The sequence below is a fragment of the Schistocerca serialis genome, chromosome 2 (genome assembly GCF_023864345.2).
Source record: "Schistocerca serialis cubense isolate TAMUIC-IGC-003099 chromosome 2, iqSchSeri2.2, whole genome shotgun sequence".
NCBI lineage: Eukaryota > Metazoa > Arthropoda > Insecta > Orthoptera > Acrididae > Schistocerca > Schistocerca serialis.
In genome coordinates, this window is record NC_064639.1 from 180,865,393 (window position 1) to 180,891,567 (window position 26,175).

Genomic DNA, 26,175 nt, shown 5'->3' on the forward strand with positions numbered 1-26,175 from the left:
ATGCAAGAAACAATAGAGGACCTAAGATTGGGCTTTGTGGAAACTGATAAGTGATTTCTCCTCAGTCAGTGGGATCTCTGAGTTCCATAAAACCTCAGTTTATCAAAGAAAATATTGTGATTCATGCAATCAAGTGTCTTAGACAGGTCATAGAAAATGCCAAGTTGTGCTGTTTTGTTATCTAGTGCTTGTAAAATTTGGAGAGTTTGATGATGATGTTTGGTTTGTGGGGCACTCAACTGCGCAGTCATCAGTGCCCGTACACAGTTCAATTTTTTTACACAGTCCAGTCTTGTTTTACACAGTCCAATGCAGCCACTGCCATGAATGATGATGATGATATGATGATGATGATAATGATGATGAAATGATGAGGACAGCACAAACACAGTCCCCGGGCAGAGAAAACCCCCAACTCGGTCGGAAATCGAACCCGGGACCCCATGATCCAGAGGCAGCAATGCTAGCCACTAGAGCATAAGTTGTGGACAATTTGAAGAGTGAATGTGTAAATGGCATTCTCAATTGAGCAATTCTTCTGAATTCCAAACTGTGATTTACTGAGGATATTACCGTTCCTCTGGTGGAATTCTATTCTCAAATACATAACCTCAAAAATTTTGGAAAATGATTCAGTAGTAAAACGGGTTGGTAGTTATGGACATCTCTCCTGTCACCTTTATTATAGAAAGGTTTAAAAATGGCATATTTCAATGTCTCTGAGAAAATGCCCTGAGTTAGCGATGCATTACGTATCTCAAAAAAGATGGTGTTTATTGTATGAAAGAAGTTTTTCATAGTCTGTTGGAAACACCTTCAAATGCATATGAGCTTTTATGTTTGAGAGAATATATAATTTTCTTAGTTTCAGAAGGAGAAGTGGGTGAGGCCTGAATATTATGCAAGTAGCTTCTTCAATATACTCTTTTTATGCTTCTCTTAAACTGTTTTCTACAACATTTAAGAAATCATCATCACATATCTGCTACCTGTGGCTGCTAATCTATTAACCCTTCCACCTAAATTAATAGCAATGTTATCCTGTGCTGTGGCTTGTTGTAATGTTTCTCATTTTACTATCAGATACTGAGGAATGGGGTTGACGTTGACATTAACATTCTTGCTGAGTTACGAATGGATTTTCAAGGGGGTTGAAACATCGATTTTACTCATTACAACAATAAGTTCAGGGAAAACCAGCATGCCTATTTGCCACAAACCATTAAAAAAATCAAAGGAATACTCTCATCCCAAAATTTAAATGCTTCTGTTTACTGGAACTGTCAACAAATTATACTCATTGGTGTTTTGGATCACTGGAAAGCCAGTGACTGTAAAGGTTCTTTATTCAAGTCTTTGTAAATATCAATAAATAGGATTCAGTTGTTATGAACATCATCACATCTTTATACACAAACAACTCAATTAAAAGCACAACTGAGTAGAGATGTATAAATATAATAAACAATACCAAAACCAGTCAACCTTAATTGCAATTTCTGAAGAAAGACTGGAATAAAAAACGTTCTGAACAATTGAACATCTGTTCTGCTTTCAAGCCACATCAGTTCAGTTATAATTCTCAAGTTTTTTCCAGATGTTACTACCACCATCTTAGGAGTGCAAAAACTGACTGCCTTGAATGACAATTTGTCTTCCTTATGCACATGATGCAAAAGCAGTGATCTGAAATATTTTACACCTGTCTAAAGGTGACAGGCCTTAGAGTGCCAGAGCGTATGCCTGTGAATATGACAAAATTTTAAGAAACAGTGAAAGAGAAGTTGGTTGTGGTGGTTCATTATTATCTATAGAATGGCCAGAAAATCTGTTAGAAAAGATAAGAATTTTGGTCCAAGCAACAACTTCTTAGTTTCAACTTTAAGGGGAGTAACCAAGGCTGAATTACAGTACCACAATTTCAGTAGACATCAGAGGGGTATGCACTTAGCAGGCCTAGGATGTGGGCTTTCAACACAAATACAAAGAACAATGTTTGACAGCTACAGAAGGGTGGGAAACAGCAGTGACCATGTTCTTATGTTTGGTGTCATCTTGTGGCCCTTCAGTGCACCAGGTCTGCTAAGAGCTACTTCACTTTCCTTTTCACACATGTATCAATTTGGCCCATTGCTGGATGAATCTGGACTCTGCTGCTTTTTTTTACATATATGACAATCACACCCAGCAGTCAGACATTCTACCTCCCACAGGTGATGTCAACGACAGCTGTCAAAATCTTGAGGATTATAACTCAACAGATGTACTTTAAAAATTGAGAGAATTTTATTCACTCATGCCATCACAAAAGACTCTGATTACTTCACAACAATTCCTGAATTATAATCAGATGTGATGTCATATTTTAACAACCAATAATGTTGGTAGCTATTGTAATATTCTTTGATGCCTTCTTTAATCTATGGAGAACAGCAACAGAGGCACATTCTCAATTTCGTTGTTTGGATCCACAATGATGCACACTTTCCAGGCATGCAAAGTCATTGATCCATGCAGAATCTGTAAGGAGACATTCTGGCATTTTATTGAGACTGTAAATGAAAGAATATCTTGTTGGTAAGCAGTTTTCAGGTGTTGACGGCTTCAGTGGTGCTACCATGATTGGTTGAATCACTAGAGAATATATCAATATTCAAAAGGTTATGTAGCAAACAGACAAATGTGCCTTGTTGACAAGCAGTTAATATCAAGATTAACCATAGTTTTCAAAATAAGCAACAGCTACATGAGACAGAAGTGATGTAGTAAGACAGTAATAGGCTAGTTCTCAACAGGTTTCTTAGGTCTTGTTATCAATGCTTTGCACAGATATCAGAGATTACAGGCCTGAGGTTCCACACAGTGCGCATTGCAGTCTACGTACTTCAGCACATGATTGGCAGAGTTAATTGGCAGAAATTTTGTAACCATGGAAGCACTTAAAAGTTTTTATCATGTTCTTCCAGCATTTATACACACTTCAAGCCATATGACAAGGCACATTACCTTCTATACTGTTAAAAAGACATAGATTTGGTTGGAAGCATGGCTCAGGTGTTTTGTTCCACTGTAGCATGTTGGTTGACCTCCATCATTTCTTATGCTCACTTCTGACATAAATATTGTGAGAAGCACCACAGCTTCCACAGTGCCTATTCACATTGGTGTCACTAGCCCACTCATTATTCATTTTCGCCATACATACACATGGACAGTTAACAAACTTCATCACTTCATAAATACCACCCTCCCTTGGCCCACAAGGAAACAACTTTGGTTTTTGAAAATTGCCTCTTTAATCCATAACATTGGTGAATGGTTTTCCAGTGCATATCAAAATATGCACTTTGTGAAACTCTACAAGGTAAATAATACAGAGAAATCTGACACATCTTAGTGCAGCTGTTAGGTCTAGAAACTGGATATAATAATGTCATTAAAAATGTATATGGTAAATAGTGTTTCTAGAGATCTTCTGTAATGCTGATAACAAATATCTGTGCATGACGAAATATTATTTACTATACTCAAGATCCAGAGTGGGGTACAATGGAATGACTAAAGATAGTCATTCAATATGTGTCTGCGTCCTCTAAAGAAGAACCCAAGTTGTAAGTTAAGCTACTGCGTTGTCATTATTGTTTGTGTGTCTATGGTTCAAATGGCTCTGAGCACTATGGGACTTAACATTTGAGGTCATCAGTCCCCTAGAACTTAGAACTACTTAAACCTAACTAACCTAAGGACATCACACACATCCATGCCCGAGGCAGGATTCGAACCTGTGACCGTAGCGGTCGTGCAGTTCCAGTGCCTATCCACTACTCTACCTCTAATATATGAGTGGTTATCTTTAGTCATGCCATTGTTTGCAAAATCTTATGTAGTTTGAAGAGGACATTTGTATCTACAAAGATGCCATATGTATAAAGTTTCTTGTGTTGTATTTAACTTGCAAAACATATCAGTCATTTTACACCATTAAAAAATGGAAATTTTCCACTTTCTATAAGCAAGAAGCTTTATTAACTGTGAGATACTATAGTACATGTCATATAGTATATGTCTCTACGCAGTTAAGTGCTTACAGCATTGTGTTCCATTTACACATATGTCGTTTTCATTTACTATTGATTTGATGACTTCTTCATTGGATTATATTTTATACTTTCTCTTGAATGCTACAAGGTACTGTCATTATTACTCATTTCTGGGAACTTTACTACATATATGTTACACCTATCAAGTAATGCAAGAACAATCCCCACAATAAAAATAAGCTGCAACCCTGCCTTACAACATTCTTAAGACAAATTTGTCTTTCTTAATCTTCCAGTTTAATTACTCTGACTTGGATTCTGCAGATAATACACAACCTGAAATGTTCTAGAATTCTTTTCCTTCCTTTTACGAGAGGTATAACAGTAAATTTATTTCTGCATAAGCAATTCACACGATGTTTCACAAACACACAAAATTGCTGTGCAGATGATTTTCGTGAAGCGTTCCCAAACAATATAATATTCCATCACCTTCTGGACATGCATCTGGAACAGTAAAGAAGGGTACAGTGTGGGAACTTCCGTATTTGAAATGAGTGGCACACAGTGGCCATTAGTCATTGTTGTGTGGGGTTGGGCATGTCCTAAAGGGCGGAACCTACCTTCTTGAAAAAAAGAAAAGAAAGAAGAAGGTTAGTTTGGTAGGAATTATGCAGTGAATGAGAGAGGATTGTGCACTCGCCATTGTGCCTTACTTTTCCAATGGCTGTTCGTTCATCACAACCCAGAGTGCATTCAAGGAACAGTTTAATATAACACCTGCAGGTCATATACCTGATCAAAAACCAATTGTCAGGTGCAAGGACACATTTATGAATACTGGTAGTGTGGAGGGGGAAAAAAAGAAAAAGAAAAAAAATAGGATCTTTAAAAACCAGCAGGACATCATAAATCATAGAGAAAGTAGTGCTGGTAGTTTTGAATTCACCCATATTATCTGCACGCAAACATGCAACTGCTCTTCCAATTTCTGATAACACAGTGATACAAATTCTTCATGAAACTTGAAATTTCATCCACAGAAACTAGCAGTGGTGCAGACACTTAACCCATGCAATTTTGTTTCATGAAAAAATGTACGCGAAACCTTGATCAATAACATGCCTCATGATGCCCTTATGTTCTTCAGCAATGAGACACATTTTCGTTTGTCTGGATGTGTGAATAAATAAAACATGCAATATTGGTGTAGCACAAACCTCTCAAAACTTCATAAGCAGCCGCTGCATACAGAACATTTGCCTGTTAGGTGCACATCATCCAAAAATGGCATTACCAGCTCAATATCTTTAAAGAGAATGAAAGTGCAGTTATGGTCACTTCTGAGAGTTTTTCTTTCTCACCTTGAAGAAATGGATGTGGGGGATGCCTGGTTCTAACAAGATTGCACCATAGCTCACAGGAAATGAATCTCTTCTACGATCACTTCCCACACATCTCATCTCTTTGAGGGGCAATCTTCAGTGGGCAGCATGCTCACCAGATTTAGTCCCCTATGAATTTTTCTTGGGTATCTTAAATACTTGGTAAATAACAGTCTTTATGTACTGGAGATGAGTCACAGAATTATATTCACACTGCTATTGACAACACAGACAGAGAATCGCTAGACAAAGTGGACCGAAACTTCTGATTTTCACTCTCCAAATTTATTTTGCAGAATGGAGGCCACCTTCAAGGTATCATTTACCAGACAAGATGAAATCAAACTTTAAATGTACCTCTATGTAAAGAAAAGAGAATTAAATTGCTATCTCCAATACTTTCTGTTTTATGTCTTTTAAAAAAAAAAAAAAAGAAGTAAGGAAGTTCACACATCACACCCTGTGTTCCATCTTAGCTGTATTTATTGACTGAAATAGTGGATGCACACCCAATAGATGGAATATACTGCATATGTTGGTAAGTGACTATACTCCATAATACACCATGAAATATTACATATTAAAAGATAAATACATAGTTATATTTAAACTATTACAATTTGATAATTAACAACAAAATGAAAGTATCTTTTCAGCAGTGATATACATACATGTAAATAACACATAAAATATAATTAATTAAGCTATTAATTTCTGGAAATATCATTATAGCTATGTGAGCTTGCACAAATAAACTTGAAATAATCAGTGGTTATATCCTCATTTCAAGTAAATTAGTTAAGATGTAGTATGTGGTACTCACAATATCTGGTGAGGATACTGTAATAGAGGGCAAAGTTGCTGACTGTTTGACAGCCTTAAGAGGAAGATTCTTATTAGACCGAGGACGCAGTGTATCCAGTGCACGATGCCAGCGACCTTTCCTCCTGCCTGCAGGACTTGGAGTTGGAGGTGGAGTACTGGCAGCATATTCACAATCATTGGGCTCTGTGCAAAACAAGTCACCACTTGTATTCAAATAGAAAAAAATAGAATTACAGTCAAATTGATTTCTGTCATACAGGAGTTTATAACAGAAATTGTTGTGCTTTTCAGTTAAAAAATGTAGTATAAATCTGACCAGATCCAGAACCTCGCACCTCACCCCCCCCCCCTTTCTCCATCTCCCTCTGCCTTGCACCATGATTGGAAAACACATGTGTATGTCAATAACTATTTTGAATGGCAAATACTCTCATTTTATAATTCTTTTTTTGTACAAATCTTTTTTAGTGCAATGTTCAAACACAAGAGGTTAGGCAGAGAAATCTTCTATAAATTGTATAAACTTATAGAGCATTTCAGAAAAATGTTGTGTAATAATAGATAGCTTAACATGTACTCTAAAAGCATGGTCTGCAACAGGGGTGTCCAACCTTGTGGCCCAAGAGATGAGCATCTATCACACGACCCACACAAAAAAAGAGTTCTATAAAATTCTGTTTACATAAAGTCATTATAAACTGAATATTTTCAATCTGAAATTCCCACCACACAATTCTCTTTTCTCTCTCTCTTATCCTTCTTCTTCTTCTTAGTAGTTATTGTTAGTAGTGATCTTTTATTTTCTGACCTGTCTAGTTTTCTACCACAACAACTGACAATGCACTTAGCTTTCCTGTCTTGTTAACTCTTGCATGTCATTTCATCAATATTCTCTCTCTAAGCCCTCAGGGTTTCAAATATCATCCCGTGTAGTCCCCCAACAATCAGTATTTCCTTCTCATCCCATCCGGTATGTCTCCCCGGAGCCACAGTTGTGAGTGACTTTTCCAAACTCTCCACATTTCCTAAACTTTGCCTATCCTTTACACTTCTTCCTTCTCCTTTAACACTTCTGCCACAAGAATGAGCCACTGTCTCTGAAAACTTGCAGCTTCCTTAACCTTTATACATGTGTGTTTTCCTGCCACTGCTGGTGAATAGACATTTTTGTCTGTTCAGTTACATTATATTAACATATACTATACAGTTTAAACCTTTTGTGACAACTATATGGTTGTTTTTTGCAGTTGCAGCTACGAGGTACTGACAGGTTGTGTAGAAATAGTAACGACAATGTATATATGTTTTCTAATGCAGTACTATTTCACATTACACTTATGGTTGCTGCAATCACCGAAGGTGAACCAGGTATGTGTCATACCATCTCAGTTCCAAACCATGCCCTCAAACATGGCTGATAAATATGCTGATGATTTAGGATTCTAAGGGAAATGACTGTTTCAAATAGTTTTACATGGTTTAGTATATCAGGAATTTGGATTTCTTAGTCAGTAGTTCATTTTCATATTACATTATACTCTATATACTCAGCCAACTTTCTCTCTTTCTGGAATACTTTGCCAGATTGTGATAATATTCCAGCAAAATATCCAGGCTTCCATAATTGGAGAGCGGTTTAATATACTTGATATTCAGGTATATTCCCATTCTCAGATATGGCAGCACACCACATTTGGCAGACTTATTTAAACTCCATAACCACAGGACCAAGGGAACTTTACTCTTTCTCTTATTCCTCCAAGGAAATGATGATCTACTATAAGGCCTCACTTGTGCCATCTCAGGAAGCAACATTTTGCTGTTCTCTGAAAAGAAGCTGTAACTTTTTCCATCCTAACTATTTTTATTTCATGTTATTGTTTTTTAACTCATGCTGTGCATGCTCAAGATGTTGCAAGTATATTGCTAATCAAAAGCAAAATTGTACTGTTAACTAGATTTTTGATAATCACATTTTTAGATGACAAGTACCATGTGACAATATTGACTATGCACTGAGGTGACAAAAGTCATGGGATACCACCTCATATCGTGTTGGGCCTCCTTTTTCCAGGTGCAGTGCAGCAACGCAACATGGCATGGACTCAACAAGTTGTTGGAAGTCCCCTGCAGAAATCTTGAGCCATGCTGACTGTAATTTTCCATACCTGTGAAAGTGTTGCTGGTGCAGGATTTTGGGCAAGAACTGGTCTCTCAATTATGTACCATAAATGTTTGATGGCTTCATGCCAGGAAATTTGGGTGACCAAATCATTTACCTGAACTATCCAGAATGTGCTCCAAATAAGTCACGAACAACTGTGACATGCTGCATTGTCATCTATAAAAGTTCCACTGTTGCTTAGGAAAATGAAGTCCATGAATGACTGCAAATGGTCTCCAAGTAGCCGAACATAACCATTTCCAGTCAATGATTTGTTTATTTGAACCAGAGGGCCCTGCCCATTTCCATTCCATATAAACACAGCCCACACCACTATGGAACCATCACTATTGTGTACAGTGCCTTGTTGACAACTTGAGTCCATGGCTTCATGGGGTCTGCACCACACTTAAAAACCTGCCGACAGCTCTTATCAAAAGAAATCAGAACTCAACTCTGAACAGGCCACAGTTTGCCAATCATGTGGGGTCCAGCCAACATAGTCACAGGCCCAGGAGAGGTACTGCAGCTGATGTGCTATCAGCAAATGCTCTCATGACGGTCATCTGCTGCCACAGCCAATTAACGCCAAATTCGGCCACGCTTTGCTAATGGATTTGATTTCTGCAATTATTTCATGCAGTTATCACCAACCACTCTATGCAAATGTTGCTGCTCTCAGTCATTAAATGAAGGCTGTTGGCCACTGCATTGTCTGTGGTGGGAAGTAATGCCTGAAATTTGGTATTCTTGGCAACTCTTGACAATATGGATCTCAGAACATTGAATTCCCTAATGATTTCCGAAATGGAATGTCCCATTCACCTAGCTCTAACTACCATCTTGCATTCAAAGTCTGTTAATTATCTTCACGTGGCCACAATCATGTCAGTAACCCATGGTCTAAGGGTAGCGTCTTTGATTAGTAATCAAAATATCCCTGATTCCAGGTTTGAACCCTGCCACAGCTTAAAGTTTGAATAAAAATCATCAGCTCTAGCAGCCCATGACTTCCATTCTGAAAATGGCACTGTCAAAGAGGGCAGAGAAGCAGACAGAGGTACTTTCTAGGCCTTGGCATGGGAAACTTCCCCTAAAGGTGAAATAATCAGCAATGACCAATGGCATGAAGATGCAGAGGGCAAGACATAATGTGTGTCCACATAACATGTCGCCTGTAACTGAAAAAGTGTCATGATGAGCTTCGGTAGGGACTACCAATGGGGAGGCTACCATACAATAAAGATTGAGTAACCAACAAAAGGATAACATTATAAAAGTCAGGCCATGGAATTTCAGAAGTTTTAATGTGGTAGGGAAAGTAGAAAATTTGAAAAGGGAAATTCTAGGGCTCAATCTAGATATAGTGGGGATCAGTGATGTGAAATGGAAAGAAGACTAGGATTTCCAGTCAGGTGAGTATAGGATAATATCAACAGCAGCAGAAAACAGTATAACAGGAGTAGGATTCATTATGAATAGGAATGTAGGGTAGAGAGTGCATTACTGTGAACATTTCAGTGATAGGGCTATTCTTATCAGAATAAACAGCAAACCAACACCGACAACAATTGTTCAGGTAAACATGCCAATGTCGCAAGCTGAAAATGAAGAGCTAGAGAAAGTATGTAAGGACACTGAGCAGGTAATTCGGTTTGTAAAAGAAAATGAAAATCTAATAATCATAGGGGATTGGAATGTGGTTGTAGGGGAAGAATCATAAGAAGGTATTACAGTAGAATTAGAGCTTGGTACTAGGAATGATTGGGGAGAAAGACTAATTGAGTTCTGCTATAAATTTCAGCTAGTAATGGCAAATACTCTGTTCAAGAATCACAAAAGCATACTTGGAAAGGCTGGGTGATATAGGAATATTTCAGTTAGATTACATCATGGCCAGGCAGAGATTCTGCAATCAGATACTGGATTGTAAGGCATACCCAGGAGCAGATACAGACCCAGATCACAATTTCGTTGTGATGAAGACTGCACTGAAGTTAAGACACTGGTCCGGAAGAATCAATGCACAAAGAAGTGAGATACAGAAGTGCTAACGAATGAAGAGATATGCTTGATGTTATGTAAGGCTGTAGATACTGTGATAAGGAACAGCTCAGTAGGCAGTTCAGCTGAAAAGAATGGACATCTCTAAAAAGGTCAGTAACAGAAATTATAAAGAAAAATTTAGGTACAAAGAAGGTAACTGCGAAGAAACTATGGGTAACAGAAGAAACACCTCAGTTGATCAATGAAAGAAGGAAATATAAAAATGTTCATGGAAATTCAGGGATACAGAAATACAGGTCACACAGGAATGAAACAAATAGGAAGTGCAGTGAAGCTAAGGTGAAATGGCTGTATGAAGAATGTGTAAAAATCAAAAAAGAAATGATTGCTGGAAGGACTGACTCACCATATAGAAAAGTCAAAAACCCTTTAGTGAAATTAAAATAAATCGTCATAACATCAAGAGTACAATGGGAATTCCACTGTTAAATGCTGAGGAGGGAGCAGATAGGCGAAAAAAGTACATTGAGGACCTCTATGAGGGGGAAGAATTGTCTGATGTGATAGAAGAAGAAACAAGAGTTGATAGGGAAGAGATATGCAATCCAGTACTAGAATGAGAATTTAAAAGAGCTTTGGAAGACTTATGATCCAATAAGGTAGAAGGGATGGTAACATTCCATCAGAATTTCTAAAATCGTTGGGGGAAGTGGCAACAAAACAACTATCCACATTAGTGTGTAGAATGTATGAATCTGGCGGTATACCATCTGGCTCTCAGTAAAATATCATCCACACAGTTCCAAATACTGCAAGAGTTGACAAGTGCAAGAATTATTGCACAATCAACTTAACAGCCCTGCATTCAAGTTGGTGACAAGAATAATGCACAGACGAATGGAAAAAAAATTGGGGATGTGTTAGACAACAATCAGTTCGGCTTTAGGAAAGGTAAAGGTACCAGAGAGGCAGCTATAATGTTGCAGTTCATAATAGAAGCATGACTAAAGAAAAATCAAGACATATTCATAGGATTTGTCAACCTGGAAAAAGCCTTCAACAATGTCAAATGGTGCAAGATGTTCAAAATTCTGAGGAAAATTGCGGTAAGCTATAGGGAGAGACACATAATGTGCAACACATACAAGAGCCGAGAGGGAATAATAAGGGTGGAAGACCAAGAACAAAGTGCTTGGCTTAAAAAGGATGTACGATAGAGATGCAGTCTTTCCCACCTGTTTAGTCTGGACACTGGAGAAGCAATGATGGAAATAAGATTCAAGAGTGAAATTAGAATTCAAGAGAATGGATTTCAATGATAAGCTTGCTATCCTCAGCAAAACTGAAGACGTATTACAGGATCTGCTGAATGGAATGAACACTCTACTGAATACAGAATTATAAGGGTAAAGACAAAAGTAATGAGAAGTAGCAGAAATGAGAACAGCAAGAAATTTAACAATAGTGAAGCGGTGACATGTGGTATCACCGCTCACAGTCGTTAATGTGCGGTGAACCGGCTTTATTGCCATGCCCACGCACTATGTTCAAGGGAGAGGGCTGGTGACGGAATGACTACAGCAGTTTTGTCATGACACATTTATTCTTTGGAAGACTTACACTATGTTACAAATGCAATGCACCATTGACGTTCGTCCGCACAGGCATGTTGCCCTAGCGGTATGGCTTGATCACAGATCCTGGAGGGTGTACACTCCAGTGATCAGCCGTGGCACGACTGCATGGACCGAGCAAGATAAAGGCCGCATTGCCGAATGTCCAGCTCCCGGCGCGAGCGGAAGCGCCGCGAAGCCCGTGAACGGGAGGAAGGCACTGTCAAATGGAAGGGTGCACTCCACGAAACGAGCGACTGCGTTTCAGATTGCGCTTATGCATTTGCGGGGGAGTCGCGCTCACTCGACGCATGTGGTCTGCGACAGTGAAGTCGGTGGAGCGGAGACGTGTGTCATATTTCATTGACCGGCTCGCACTGTCCACTTGCTTTGTTCCGAGCGTCCGGTGCGAGATGCACCGTTGCCAAAATTCGGTGCAGCGGTACAGCTGCACTCGTGAATGCCGGGCGTCACTTACTTGTGTCGGCTGTGCCGTAGTTCAGCCCTTCGCGTGTTTGAGCGGTGCAGCTGCCACAATAGGATTGATAGTTATGAAGCAGATGAAGTTAAGGAATTCTGCTACTTAGGCAGCAAAATAACCCATGACTGATGCATCAAGGAGGACATCAAAAGCAGGCTACCACTAGCAAAAAGGGCATTCATGGCAGAGAGAAGTCTACTACTATTAAACATAGGCCTTAATGTGAGGAAGAAATTTCTGAGAATCTATGTTTGGAACACAGCATTATACAGAAGTGAAACATGAACTGTGGAAAAACAAATGGAAGAGAATTGAAGCATTTGAGATGTGGTGCTACAGAAGAGCGTTGAAAATTAGGTGAAAGGTTTGAGGAGGTTCTGTACAGAATCGGAGAGGAAAGGAATATGTGGAAAACACTGACAGAAGAAGGAGCAGGATGATCTGAACATCTGTTAAGAACTCAGGGAATGACTTCCATGGTTCTAAAGGGAGCTGTAGAGGTCAAAAACTGTAGAGGAAGACAGAGATTAGAAATCATCCAGTAAATAATTGAGGATGTAGGTTGCAAGTACTACTCTGAGGTGAAAAAAAAGGAAAAAAAAACCTTTTCACATGAGTCACCTGAGTACAAATGACAGTTCCAAAATGCACTGCCTTTTATACCTTGTGCATTCAATACTACTGCCATCTGTACATGTGCATAACACTATCCTACGATTTTTGTCACCTCGGTGTATTTGAAACAGAGCAAACTGGAACCCCCCATATATGCCTACTAATAGTTGATTTTTGTCTGTCTTTCACTGCTAGTTGATTCTAATTTTCTATATGCATCATAGCTACAAATCTATCCAATTATTATTTAAAATAATTCTACTACAATAATAATAATAATAATTCTACTACAATATTTAAGGGGAAAAACATTTTGAGCTAACAGACTGACTGTGTGATGATGGCACTGCTCATTAGAAAGATCAACATCCATGCTTTATAATAATGTATTTTGATTTTACTAAAACTAATTAACTTAACGTAACTCATGATAAAGTTCAACTGTACCTAGATTTTCCATTGCAATTTAGCCATTATGCTTGTTAGATTCAAATTTTTACCACCGTGCTCTTGGCACTCTACATTTATGGGACTGAATGAGACCCTTTGCTAAGAACTTAAGCCTTTGATTAAGAAGTACCTACAACATGCATAAATGATTATAGATCTAATACGGTGTCATTATTTTTAAATGTCTTATTCCCACTGTGGATGCACAACACAGTTCCACAATTTTTTGTATTTTCCTAAACCACCACATATTTTCTGAACAAGATTACTATCAAAACATACAGAACATCTGGATTATTAAATTCTAACATAAACATTTTTCAAAACATTGTGCAGTTTCTCAAACCACAATATCTTCTCATGCCAGTCTTTGTATTGCTACTACCTTCATTCATACATTCCTACTGCATTTGCCTTTGTAATAATATTAACAGATTCACGTTACTACAAATGTGTGTAGTTTTTATTGGTAAATAAAAGCATACAGTTTGATTAGCCAAATAAACCTGATTTCCGGACACCCACATCCCCCAATTACTTCAGATAACTAAAGCTATACTGTATCTCATTTGGATCCAGTCAAACTACAGGAAAGCATTCACAGACCCTTCAGAAACTCAGAATTTGCTGTACAATTTAATAGCAAATTCTGCTTTTAAAACATGCTGCTTCATTTGATGTGACCTTTATCTTGTTGCTTGACTCTGGTTTCTTTATAATTTTCCACGTTTATTTCCAAATGTACATTTCAAAATATTCCATGATTGCAACACAAGACCAGTAAGAGCAGTAGTTATTGTGATGGAAAAGAGTTTTTTTTTGTTAATGATCAGCTGACTTAATAAAGAAACAAATGTTGTAAAGGCAGAAAATCAACATGTTATTACCAGGCTGCACTCTGCAGACTTTTAGCTGTCCAGCTATGTTGTCAGAAAACTGCTGAGGAGTGGCAGATCTGAGATCAGTGTAGGAATCATCTAGATCTTCTTTAGAGACTGTTCTCCCAAAACTGTAAGAGAGAAAAAATGAGCATTGTTGAACCCCGAGATAGAAATAAAAGGACCAGAAAATCAGAATTTTAACAATTATTAAACATTATTTTTTCCAAATACAGGAAACATAGCAATCACTACATTTTTGTTTTGATATGTTATAACAGTATTTTAACCTGACTGGAGAACATAAACTGAATGCCATTGCCTTCATATTAATAATATAACACACCTTGAATTTAAACTCCACTGTTGAATCCCTTGACCAGGGATTTGGTGACTGCATTAATGGACTATGTTGACTACATTAACAGACTATCTATAACATGTGACGGTCATTCCATGTGAAATCAACCAATAAAACAATAAATTTGAACACTGATGATTTAGAATTTTGAAATTTTTTATCCTCTTATTCCACCTTCCAAAATAAGACAAAACCCAACGTTAAAAATTCTTTGGACATTTTGTTTTTGAGTTTTAATTTTTAAAGTGCCCAAAATTTAGTGTTTTTGTCATGTTTCAAAACCTTAAAATGACTATATCTCATGTACAGACCTAAAATTTATACCATTTTATTCAGTTCATTGTAGGCTTTGAAAATATGCACTGTCTGACCAAATTCATTAAAATGCTAAGTTTTCCCAAACCAAAACTTTTTTATATTTAAAAAATTTAAAAATCAGAATTTTTTATGTTCTGAAAAAAAGTATGTTAGTTGTACACTATTTGTTAATATATACACCAAATTACATGAATGTATTCAAAGAGGAAATTAACATAATAAGGATCAAATTCATGACCTTATCCTGACTTTTTGATTACCTAATGATTACATCCATCACATACATTGCTGCTTTTGTGGAAACTCAAAGCATATATTTGTGTTGTCTGTACTGCATATTTACAGTATTTGGAGGCAGGGCCCCCCCCTCCCCCCTACCCTTGCACTCCACCCCTTCCTGCAGCGAACACTGTACGTTCTCCCTGCTACCCCAACTTTACAGATGCCAAGTTACATTTTGCAAGCAGTACTAATACAGTGTGGGAAACATTTTGGCTTGTGAAAAAGCTATTTTACTCTCATCATCCTTAATACCTTTAAAATAAGACTAAAATTACAGTAGTTTTATATTAATTACTAAAGTCTTTAAGGAAATATCTTTCCAAAATAGATGTGGATTAAAGAGCATTAAACAGAAGTGGGAGGAAACAAAATTAAAGAAACTGTTGCAGCTGACACACTTCCAGCAACACTTGAGATGGCAGCATTGTCATGGGCAGAGCTACAATTTATAAGTCATTTTTACTATGTGTATACACCACATATAGTTCAACAAAGCCACACCTCCAAATTTCTCTATCCACACCTGACCCTCAAGGATGCAAACTGCAGTAGCAGAGGCTTTACTTACACAGCTTATTAAATGGACAGCTGGATACAACGTTTTGGGAAGGGGACTTAGTATTAACTTGTTACCTTGTTATTCTTTCTAGAACTGCACCTGATTGGCACCCAAAACAAAATTCATGACAACCCACTCAATTTTATTACATTTCCATTACTTTCATGACCACCTGTTCATTTTCATTACTTTTTCACTACTTTAATGACCTGTAGACACCATGTTAAATTATGGTACTGTTAAAAATGAAAATGTTATGTAGTAATTAAGCATACTTGCTTTATCAATTTAAAATTTTACTAAACTAGGCCATATAACATTTTGCTCCTTTAAGATCAGACAACCGTAACTACATTTTTGCCACTTTTGAGTTGTTAGTACCATAAGGTACATGGAATCGAGGTCTATGTTACGATCAAACAAGCATAACTCTATCTTCTGTGGTTTCCAATTTACTTGTCAACGTATCTACTTTTTATGAATAATAGTAAAATCAGATAGACGGAAGAGCTGATCCATTTTTAGACCACATTATACAGCATTAATTTGTGAAACAGAACAGCTCTTACGTTTCTCTGATCCTAACAGAACTGTTAGAAATTGCTTTTTCCTCTACTTCTCTTTAGACACATTGTTGTCATCACTCTGTGACAACAATGAAATGCGACTTCCTGGCAAGTAAGATAAATATTGTTTTAGTTGTGAATGTGTTTACAAGCAAGTTGGAGCACTATGGAGTCCAAAGGAAGAAGGATGGTGAAAATGTGCCTGGAGAAGGAACAGAATTTAATGGAATCTTATAAGTATTAGAACCTGTTTCTTAGTGTGTATATTTCGGTAGTAAGTACTATAATAATAACAACAATAATAATAATAATAACAATAACAAATTATTATTATTATTATTATTATTATTATTATTATTATTATTATTATTATTATTATTATCTTTCCTTTCTCAGACCTTAGGTCTGGTTCGGAATGAAGGTGACGCGGACCTTGATCAAGCGTCACTTCCTTTTAACTGTACGGTATATGTTACATTGCGTTTAGGAACTTTCGGGTAATTGAACATGTATCAATAATTACGGATTTCTGAAGTTGTATATATAAGTTTGGATGTAGCTGTATTGCATTGATGTACTGGTGGATATTGCGTGGTATGACTCCTGTAGTTGAAAGTATAATTGGTATAATGTCAACTTTATCCTGATGCCACATGTCCTTGACTTCCTCAGCCAGTTGGATGTATTTTTCAATTTTTTCTCCTGTTTTCTTCTGTATATTTGCTGTATTGGGTATGGATATTTCAATTAGTTGTGTTAATTTCTTCTTTTTATTGGTGAGTATGATATCAGGTTTGTTATGTGGCGTTGTTTTATCTGTTATAATGGTTCTGTTCCAGTATAATTTGTATTCATCATTCTCCAGTACATTTTGTGGTGTATACTTGTATGTAGGAACGTGTTGTTTTAAAAGTTTATGTTGTAAGGCAAGCTGTTGATGTATTATTTTTGCGACGTTGTCATGTCTTCTGGGGTATTCTGTATTTGCTAGTATTGTACATCCGCTTGTGATGTAATCTACTGTTTCTATTTGTTGTTTGCAAAGTCTGCATTTATCTGTTGTGGTATTGGGATCTTTAATAATATGCTTGCTGTAATATCTGGTGTTTATTGTTTGATCCTGTATTGCAATCATGAATCCTTCTGTCTCACTGTATATATTGCCTCTTCTTAGCCATGTGTTGGATGCGTCTTGATCGATGTGTGGCTGTGTTAGATGATACGGGTGCTTGCCATGTAGTGTTTTCTTTTTCCAATTTACTTTCTTTGTATCTGTTGATGTTATGTGATCTAAAGGGTTGTAGAGGTGGTTATGAAATTGTAGTGGTGTAGCCGATGTATTTATATGGGTGATTGCTTTGTGTATTTTGCTAGTTTCTGCTCGTTCTAGAAAGAATTTTCTTAAATTGTCTACCTGTCCATAATGTAGGTTTTTTATGTCGATAAATCCCCTTCCTCCTTCCTTTCTGCTTAATGTGAATCTTTCTGTTGCTGAATGTATGTGATGTATTCTATATTTGTGGCATTGTGATCGTGTAAGTGTATTGAGTGCTTCTAGGTCTGTGTTACTCCATTTCACTACTCCAAATGAGTAGGTCAATATTGGTATAGCATAGGTATTTATAGCTTTTGTCTTGTTTCTTGCTGTCAATTCTGTTTTCAGTATTTTTGTTAGTCTTTGTCTATATTTTTCTTTTAGCTCTTCCTTAATATTTCTATCATCTATTCCTATTTTTTGTCTGTATCCTAGATATTTATAGGCATCTGTTTTTTCCATCGCTTCTATGCAGTCGCTGTGGTTATCCAATATGTAATCTTCTTGTTTAGTGTGTTTTCCCTTGACTATGCTATTTTTCTTACATTTGTCTGTTCCAAAAGCCATATTTATATCATTGCTAAATACTTCTGTTATCTTTAGTAATTGGTTGACTTGTTGATTTGTTGCTGCCAGTAGTTTTAGATCATCCATGTATAGCAAATGTGTGATTTTGTGTGGGTATGTTCCAGTAATATTGTAACCATAATTTATATCTAAAAACAAAGATGATGTGACTTACCAAATGAAAGTGCTGGCAGGTCGACAGACACACAAACAAACACAAACATACACACAAAATTCAAGCTTTCGCAACAAACTGTTGCCTCATCAGGAAAGAGGGAAGGAGAGGGGAAGACGAAAGGAAGTGGTTTTAAAGGAGAGGGTAAGGAGTCATTCCAATCCCGGGAGCGGAAAGACTTACCTTAGGGGGAAAAAAGGACAGGTATACACTCGCACACACGCACATATCCATCCGTCTTTAAATATGTCTGCTTGTGTCTGTATGTGTGGATGGATATGTGCGTGTGTGCGAGTGTATACCTGTCCTTTTTTCCCCCTAAGGTAAGTCTTTCCGCTCCCGGGATTGGAATGACTCCTTACCCTCTCCTTTAAAACCACTTCCTTTCGTCTTCCCCTCTCCTTCCCTCTTTCCTGATGAGGCAACAGTTTGTTGCGAAAGCTTGAATTTTGTGTGTATGTTTGTGTTTGTTTGTGTGTCTGTCGACCTGCCAGCACTTTCATTTGGTAAGTCACATCATCTTTGTTTTTAGATATATATTTCCTACGTGGAATGTTTCCCTCTATTATAACCATATCATTAATTTGAACCCAACAATTACGTTTGTTATTGTCGCTGTTGCATCTCGAAATCTTTCCTGTCGTCTTATTTTCTCTTTATTTTCTCTTTCTGCGTTTACCAGTAGTCTCACTTTCTATTCACCTTCCCTTTTTACCGTAATACAAATTTATCCCGCCTATATATACTCTATAATACGTAACCCACTTCCAAACCATAACCAAAAAATTTTTATTTTGCGCTTTCAACAATACCGCTAACCGTTTCTAGTTCAATAACAGCTGCCTTCACGTATTAAATAACCATTTCGGCTAGTTCTAATAACTTTTACTTTATTTCCACTTCCGTTTTTCGTACATCACTGATCATTTTTAGCCGCTCTCCACAGGTTTTAACGTCATTATTTACAATTGTTAGCCCCATTTTCGTAATCCTTCACCACAACACCACGCCTTTTAATACATTTACACGTTTTTTCGAAATTTTCCCGAATTTCTCCGTCCTTTAACGTGTTTTAGCGGCAACACAACCACCTAACCTTCATGCACATCGCTGTCTACCAACCCAAGTTCACCACAGGATCAACTTAACCAACACTTTTTCGCATTTTTTCATACCAGATCTCCAGTTATTTTCTAGTTCACCCTTATCTCTCCCCATATATTTTTATCCTTCATTTTCATTTCAACCTCATCTTACACTTTCCACCTTCTAATACCATGTCACCCTCACAACACCCCCACAACGACCCCATTAAGTTTTATTTACATTCCCTCCGCAAACATGCCTTCACCCTAGCCAGATTACGCTCGCATATTTTATTTTCTCAGGCTTGTCTGACATTTGGCATAACCCCCAAAGGCCTCACACTTAAAGTTCCCATCTCTGGCTGCAACCCTTCTTTCCATCAGTCCCTATACCAGTTCCAAACTGAACAATCCACTGCCCTCACCCACCTAATCCTTCACCTACACATCAACTCAGCCAATGAACACACCCGTCAACTCCTATCCTTAATAAAAGTCCTCAATCTTTCCTCTCCCACATCCACACCGGCTATTCAGAGCATCCTCCTACAGGCCAACCGCAAATTAGAGCAGCATGCCACCCTTCACCTCAAAAAACTATCCAATCTCCTGGTTTCCCACCTCCGGAAAGGCAACTCACTCACCCTTCACAACCTTTCCAGCAAACCTCAACCACCTCTCATTGCACACAAACCCAGTCTCTCCCATCTACTCAGTCTCCCACTTCCAGCTCCACTCCCTCCAAAACCTCAAAATTCCAAGCAACACAATCTGGCACCACAACACCCTAATTCAGTAGTTAACCTTTCCTCCAAACCTCTCTCCCAATCTGAAACCTCTGTCCTATCCAAAGGCCTCACCTTCAGCCCCACTCCCAGATTCAACCAAACAGCCCTCGTCAAAGATTTACTGTCCTACACTCGTACTCTCTGCTGGAAGTATCACTTTGCCACGAAGAAAAATGATCCTAATCCTACCCCTAATGGGTCTTTAAATATGTCTGCTTGTGTCTGTATGTGTGGATGGATATGTGCGTGTGTGCGAGTGTATACCTGTCCTTTTTTCCCCCTAAGGTAAGTCTTTCCGCTCCCGGGATTGGAATGACTCCTTACCCTCTCCTTTAAAACCACTTCCTTTCGTCTTCCCCTCTCCTTCCCTCTTTCCTGATGAGGCAACAGTTTGTTGCGAAAGCTTGAATTTTGTGTGTATGTTTGTGTTTGTTTGTGTGTCTGTCGACCTGCCAGCACTTTCATTTGGTAAGTCACATCATCTTTGTTTTTAGATATATATTTCCTACGTGGAATGTTTCCCTCTATTATAACCATATCATTAATTTGTAACCATAATTTGTATTATTTAGCATGTTGGATAGTGGGTTCAGAGCAAGGCAGAACCAGAAAGGACTTAATGAATCTCCTTGGTATATTCCACGCTTAATCTGTATTGGCTGTGATGTGATATTATTTGAATTTGTTTGGATATTAAGTGTGGTTTTCCAGTTTTTCATTACTATGTTTAGGAACTGTATCAATTTAGGATCTACTTTATATATTTCCAATACTTGTAGTAACCATGAGTGGGGTACACTATCAAAAGCTTTTTGGTAATCGATGTATGCGTAGTGTACCGACCTTTGTTTAGTTTTAGCTTGATATGTCACCTCTGCATCTATTATCAGTTGCTCTTTACATCCTCGTGCTCCTTTGCAACAGCCTTTTTGTTCTTCATTTATAATTTTGTTCTGTGTTGTATGTGTCACTAGTTTCTGTTTAATGACTGAAGTTAATATTTTGTATATTGTTGGTAGGCATGTTATGGGGCGATATTTAGCTGGGTTCGCTGTGTCTGCTTGATCTTTAGGTTTCAGATAAGTTATTCCATGTGTAAGTGTATCAGGGAATGTGTATGGGTCTGCAATGTAACTGTTAAATAATTTAGTTAGATGTGAATGTGTTGAGGTGAACTTCTTTAACCAGAAATTTGCTATTTTATCATTTCCAGGGGCTTTCCAATTGTGAGTAGAATTAATTGCTTGGGTGACTTCGTGTTGCAAAATTGTCACTTCAGGCATTTGTGGTATCATCTTGTATGTGTCTGTTTCTGCTTGTATCCACCGTGCATGCCTGTTATGTTGTACCGGGTTTGACCATATGTTGCTCCAGAAGTGTTCCATGTCTGTTATGTTTGGTGGATTGTTTATTTCAATGTGTGTGTTATCTATTGTCTGGTAAAATTTCTTTTGGTTTGTGTTGAATGTTTGGTTTTGTTTCCTTCTATTTTCACTTTTTTTGTATCTTCTGAGTCGTTTGGCGAATGCTTGTAATTTCTGCTTCTTTTCGTCTAATTGGTCTGTCCCTTCTTGTTGTGAGATTTTACCTAACCTTTTTCGTTTTTTTTCCTAGATTTCATTTCTTATAAATTGTGTTAGCTGTCCGATGTCTTTTCTCAGTTTTTCTATTTTGATCTGTAGCCTGTGTTGCCATGCTGGCTTTGTGGGTTTCTTCTGTGTGTTGGTTGGTTCTGATCTCTGCCTAGTGTGTATATTTAGTGTAGTGAGTGCTCCTATATATACCAGTAGTTTTAACTCTTCCATAGTTGTGTTTTCATTTATTTTGTTGTGTATGATTGTGTTGATAGTTTTTATTGTTGTTTCGACTTGTGGGTTATTTGGTGGTCTATGCAAGAATGGTCTAATGTCCGTATTTGTGTCTTTGTATTCTATATATGTTAGCTGAAATTTTTCTTCTATATCTAATATCTGTGTCACTTTGTGTTCTATTTGTGCTTGTTCTGGTGGCTGCCTTAGGATTTCGTTTTCCTCTGATTGTTTAATTGGTGCGTGTTGTTCTTTGTTTGTTTGCTCTGGGATGTTTGAGTCCATTACTGTATTTTCTTCTTCTTCTGATTGCACATTATTTTGTTCCAGTATTTGTTGTACTTGTTGTTTGATGTTATCTAATTCTGACTGGGGTATCCTGTTATTTTTTATTATTACACGGATCTGATCAGCCAGTCATTGTTCTGTTAAAAATTTTAATTCTGGGTATCTGGTAATAAATGTTGTGTATACTTGTGATCTGTATCCAGTTGTGTTGGTTCCTAGGTTTGTTGCTTGGTAATAACAGAACATGAGGTGTCGATTAACTTCATCTGACCATCTCATCCTCTGTCTTTGTTTTCCTTCTAGGGTGGTTGCAGGAAGCATATCCTGCAAAACACCTCTATTTGGATTTAAATCATTTTCCAGTTGGCTAGCAGTGTCGTTACCATTGTGGGCGGGCATAGGGTTCAAGCGTCGTCCCCGACCATGACGGCGCTTGTCCGAGGCTTCATTAGTTCTGTCCTGAACCAACTAATCACACTAAAAGGGGGGTTAGCCCTATTAGTGGTTTGTTCTTTTCGTCGCCTTTTACGACTGGCAGAACATATTATTATTATTATTATTATTATTATTATTGCTATTACTGCTGTTGCCATTATTATTATTATTTTCTAATTATTGCTGTTACTCCTGTTGTCATTATTATTATAACTATTATTATTGTTGTTGTTCATGTTCATAGCTGAGGAAGAACGTGATGTGTAGATGCTTAGGACATTCATCCATTCAGATACAGATGATGATGCTTCTTCCTATGAACCGGACAACACTACAGATTCTGGTGAGTAGCCAAGCAATTACTAGACACTAGAGCAGTTCCAGTTAATTTTCTTTTCCCTTCCTCTGAATACCTGTCATGTTATTGTTATAGACAGCGGTGTTGGACATGGAACGTCCCTTGTAAAGAATTTCACAAAAACTGCTGAGAATGCAGCTACTGCAGAAGTAAATCATCACAATCAGGATGAGGAAATTGCAGATGACAATGCTGGTACTGAGAATAGTAACGAAACAAGAAGACAAAAAATGATAGCGGTTAAAGAAGAATGGAAAACAAATCAAAGAAAATTAATCGACGGCATGGTAGGGCATATATTTCTACAAAGACTTCCGAAGTTCCTGCAAAATATGAAGTCAAAAGATTGCTCTAAATGTCAACGACAGTGCAGCAGTAAGTTTAATGAGCAAGACAGACAAAATATCCATAGAGCCTACTGGGATCTTGGATCAGTTGAGTACTAACCTAAATAAGCCAGTGGAAGAAGAAGAGAAACAAAGTGTGAGGACAAAATCAGATAACTCACAAAGGAAGAGGACCAAGAAATTCTATCTAATAAAGGGATCTGATAAGATTCAAGTGTGTGTGTGCAGTTTTTTCTCAAGACATTTGACATTTGCAAAACCTTTGTAAGAAATACTATTAAAAAAAGAGACGCACATCATGTAATTAAGAAAGGGTGAAGAGGATTTCATGAGCCAGGTATAAAGAGACCAGAAGAAAGTAAAGAGGCTATATGGAAACACATTAAGAGTTTTCCTACCCTTCTTTCTCATAACAAGACAAAAGAATGTACAGATTATTTATCTGCTGATATGAGTATTAAGATAGTGTATGAGTCATATCGGGAACAATGCTATGAGGAAGGAAAGACAGTCCAGAAATTATGGCTGTCTATGGAGATATTCACAAACAAATTTAATCTGAAATTCCACAGACCATAAAAAGATGTGTGTGATAAATGTTTAAAGTTTTAACATCTTTTGGCTGAGGAAAAAGAAGGCAGAGATTTTAAAATGGAACAGGAAGAACATTTGAAAAGGAAAGAAATGACAAGGGAATTCAAGAACATTAGAAAAGAAAGTGCAAGAAAAGGCGAATCTTTGCAAGCTGAATTTGACTTACAAGCTGTGCTTTACAGCCTTAAGTGAATGCAAAGGCAGTATTTTATAAAAGAAGGCTCTCCGTCTACAATCTCACATTTCTTAATGTAGGAGAAAACAAAACCGTTTGCCACATTTGGGACAAGACAACAGCAAAAAGGGGATCCATACAAGTGGTTTCATGACTGTGGGATTTTTTGAAAAATCATGCAATAGGAAAACCAATAACCTTGTTTTCTGATACAAGTGGAGGCCGGAACAGGAATGCCAACATGGGCACTTTTCCGATACATGTGGGGACCAGAACAGGAATGCCAACATGAGCACCATTTGTGGGCATGCAGTGAATACACTTGACATTCCAACTACTGACCAATGCTTTTTTGAGCCTGGACATTTACAAATGGAAGTAGACTCAGTGCATCCAAGCATCAAAAGAAAAAGTAAACATGTGGATGTTTTTGATCCCATTGGCTGGTATACAATTGTAAGAATGACCTTCAACAAGTATAGAGTGAAAGAAATGAATAACACTCAAATTTTAGATTTCAACCACTTCAGAAGCAAATAATTTGAAATAGGAAAAATTGCTGAGAATGGAGAAACTGTGAAATGGCTTAAGGTTGTTTGGATGCAATATAGGAAAGATCAGCCTGACTCAAGTTTTGCACATCAAGAAAAGACCTGGCCTAAGAAATTCTTCGAATTCAGGACGTGAAGACAATACTCTGTGCCCAGCATGTGACAGTCCTGTCTGCATAAGTAAAGAAAAAAAATCTTATAGATTTATGTAATAAGGGTATTATACCTCATAAGTATTATACATTATATCAAGGACTCAATGCTGCTAAGGTCCGCGGCACATGGTCTTGCGGTAGCGTTCTCGCTTCCCACACACGGGGTCCCGGGTTCAAATCCCGGCGGGGTCAGGGATTTTCTCTGCCTCGAGATGACTGGGTGTTGTGTGTCTCATCATCATTTCATCCTCATTCACTCGCAAGTCACCGTAGTGGCGTTAAAGAACTTGTGGAGCGACGGCCGAACCGCCCCGCGAGGGGTCTCCCGGCCACCAATGCCAGACGCTCATTATTATTATTAATGCTAGTTCATCACCTCAGTTATTTCATGTAAACCACTAATTTTGGTTCGTTTAAATGTCTGTATTATATTTGAAAAAATAATCCACAAACAGAAAAACAGGTGTGAGGGAGCATTGTGTTCTGTTCAAGTGATTTTTCCTACATTATGTAAAGATTAAAAAACAAGAATATTATTTGTTACCAGTATTTTTTTTTTAAGTTCAGTGTTAAATAATAATGACTGAAAATAATAATGACTTTTATTCTCTTGCTTGTAGTACTCATTGAATGGCACTGACAGACATTCCCATAGCTTATTCCATGTAATCTGTATTTATCAAGACATTATTAACACAACTGCAGGAATGTTTAATATGATAATATTGCTTAAAGCTGCATATTATTTGTTTGATGTTCAATTGTTATACAGCAGCAGCCATTAAGTTAAGGATTGGAAAAACATAGCTACATGCATAATTTCATAAAATATTTCATTAGTGTCCACCCAGCGACTATAATATGTAACACCTAGAAGAAAACAACAGTCAATGAAGTATACTCTTTATTTACAAAAGAAAGGTTAGTGAAAAACTATTAGAAAGTACTCAGCATTTTGGACAAAACCTTTAAATCGAATTATCTCAAAAC

General features: G+C 37.5%; 1 protein-coding gene across 2 annotated transcripts in view; it reads right to left on the minus strand.

Annotated features, from left to right (window-relative positions):
* The window catches only part of LOC126456886 (synaptotagmin-15-like), a 247,828-nt gene that overhangs the window by 37,602 nt on the left and 184,051 nt on the right, over nucleotides 1-26,175 (minus strand). For both annotated transcript variants that reach the window (XM_050092716.1, XM_050092715.1), the window contains exons 3-4: nucleotides 14,468-14,589; nucleotides 6,249-6,433 (exon numbers count right to left, since the gene is read on the minus strand). In XM_050092716.1, the coding sequence (XP_049948673.1) occupies nucleotides 6,249-6,433; nucleotides 14,468-14,589 (307 nt within the window). The remainder of the gene's footprint in view (nucleotides 1-6,248; nucleotides 6,434-14,467; nucleotides 14,590-26,175) is intronic.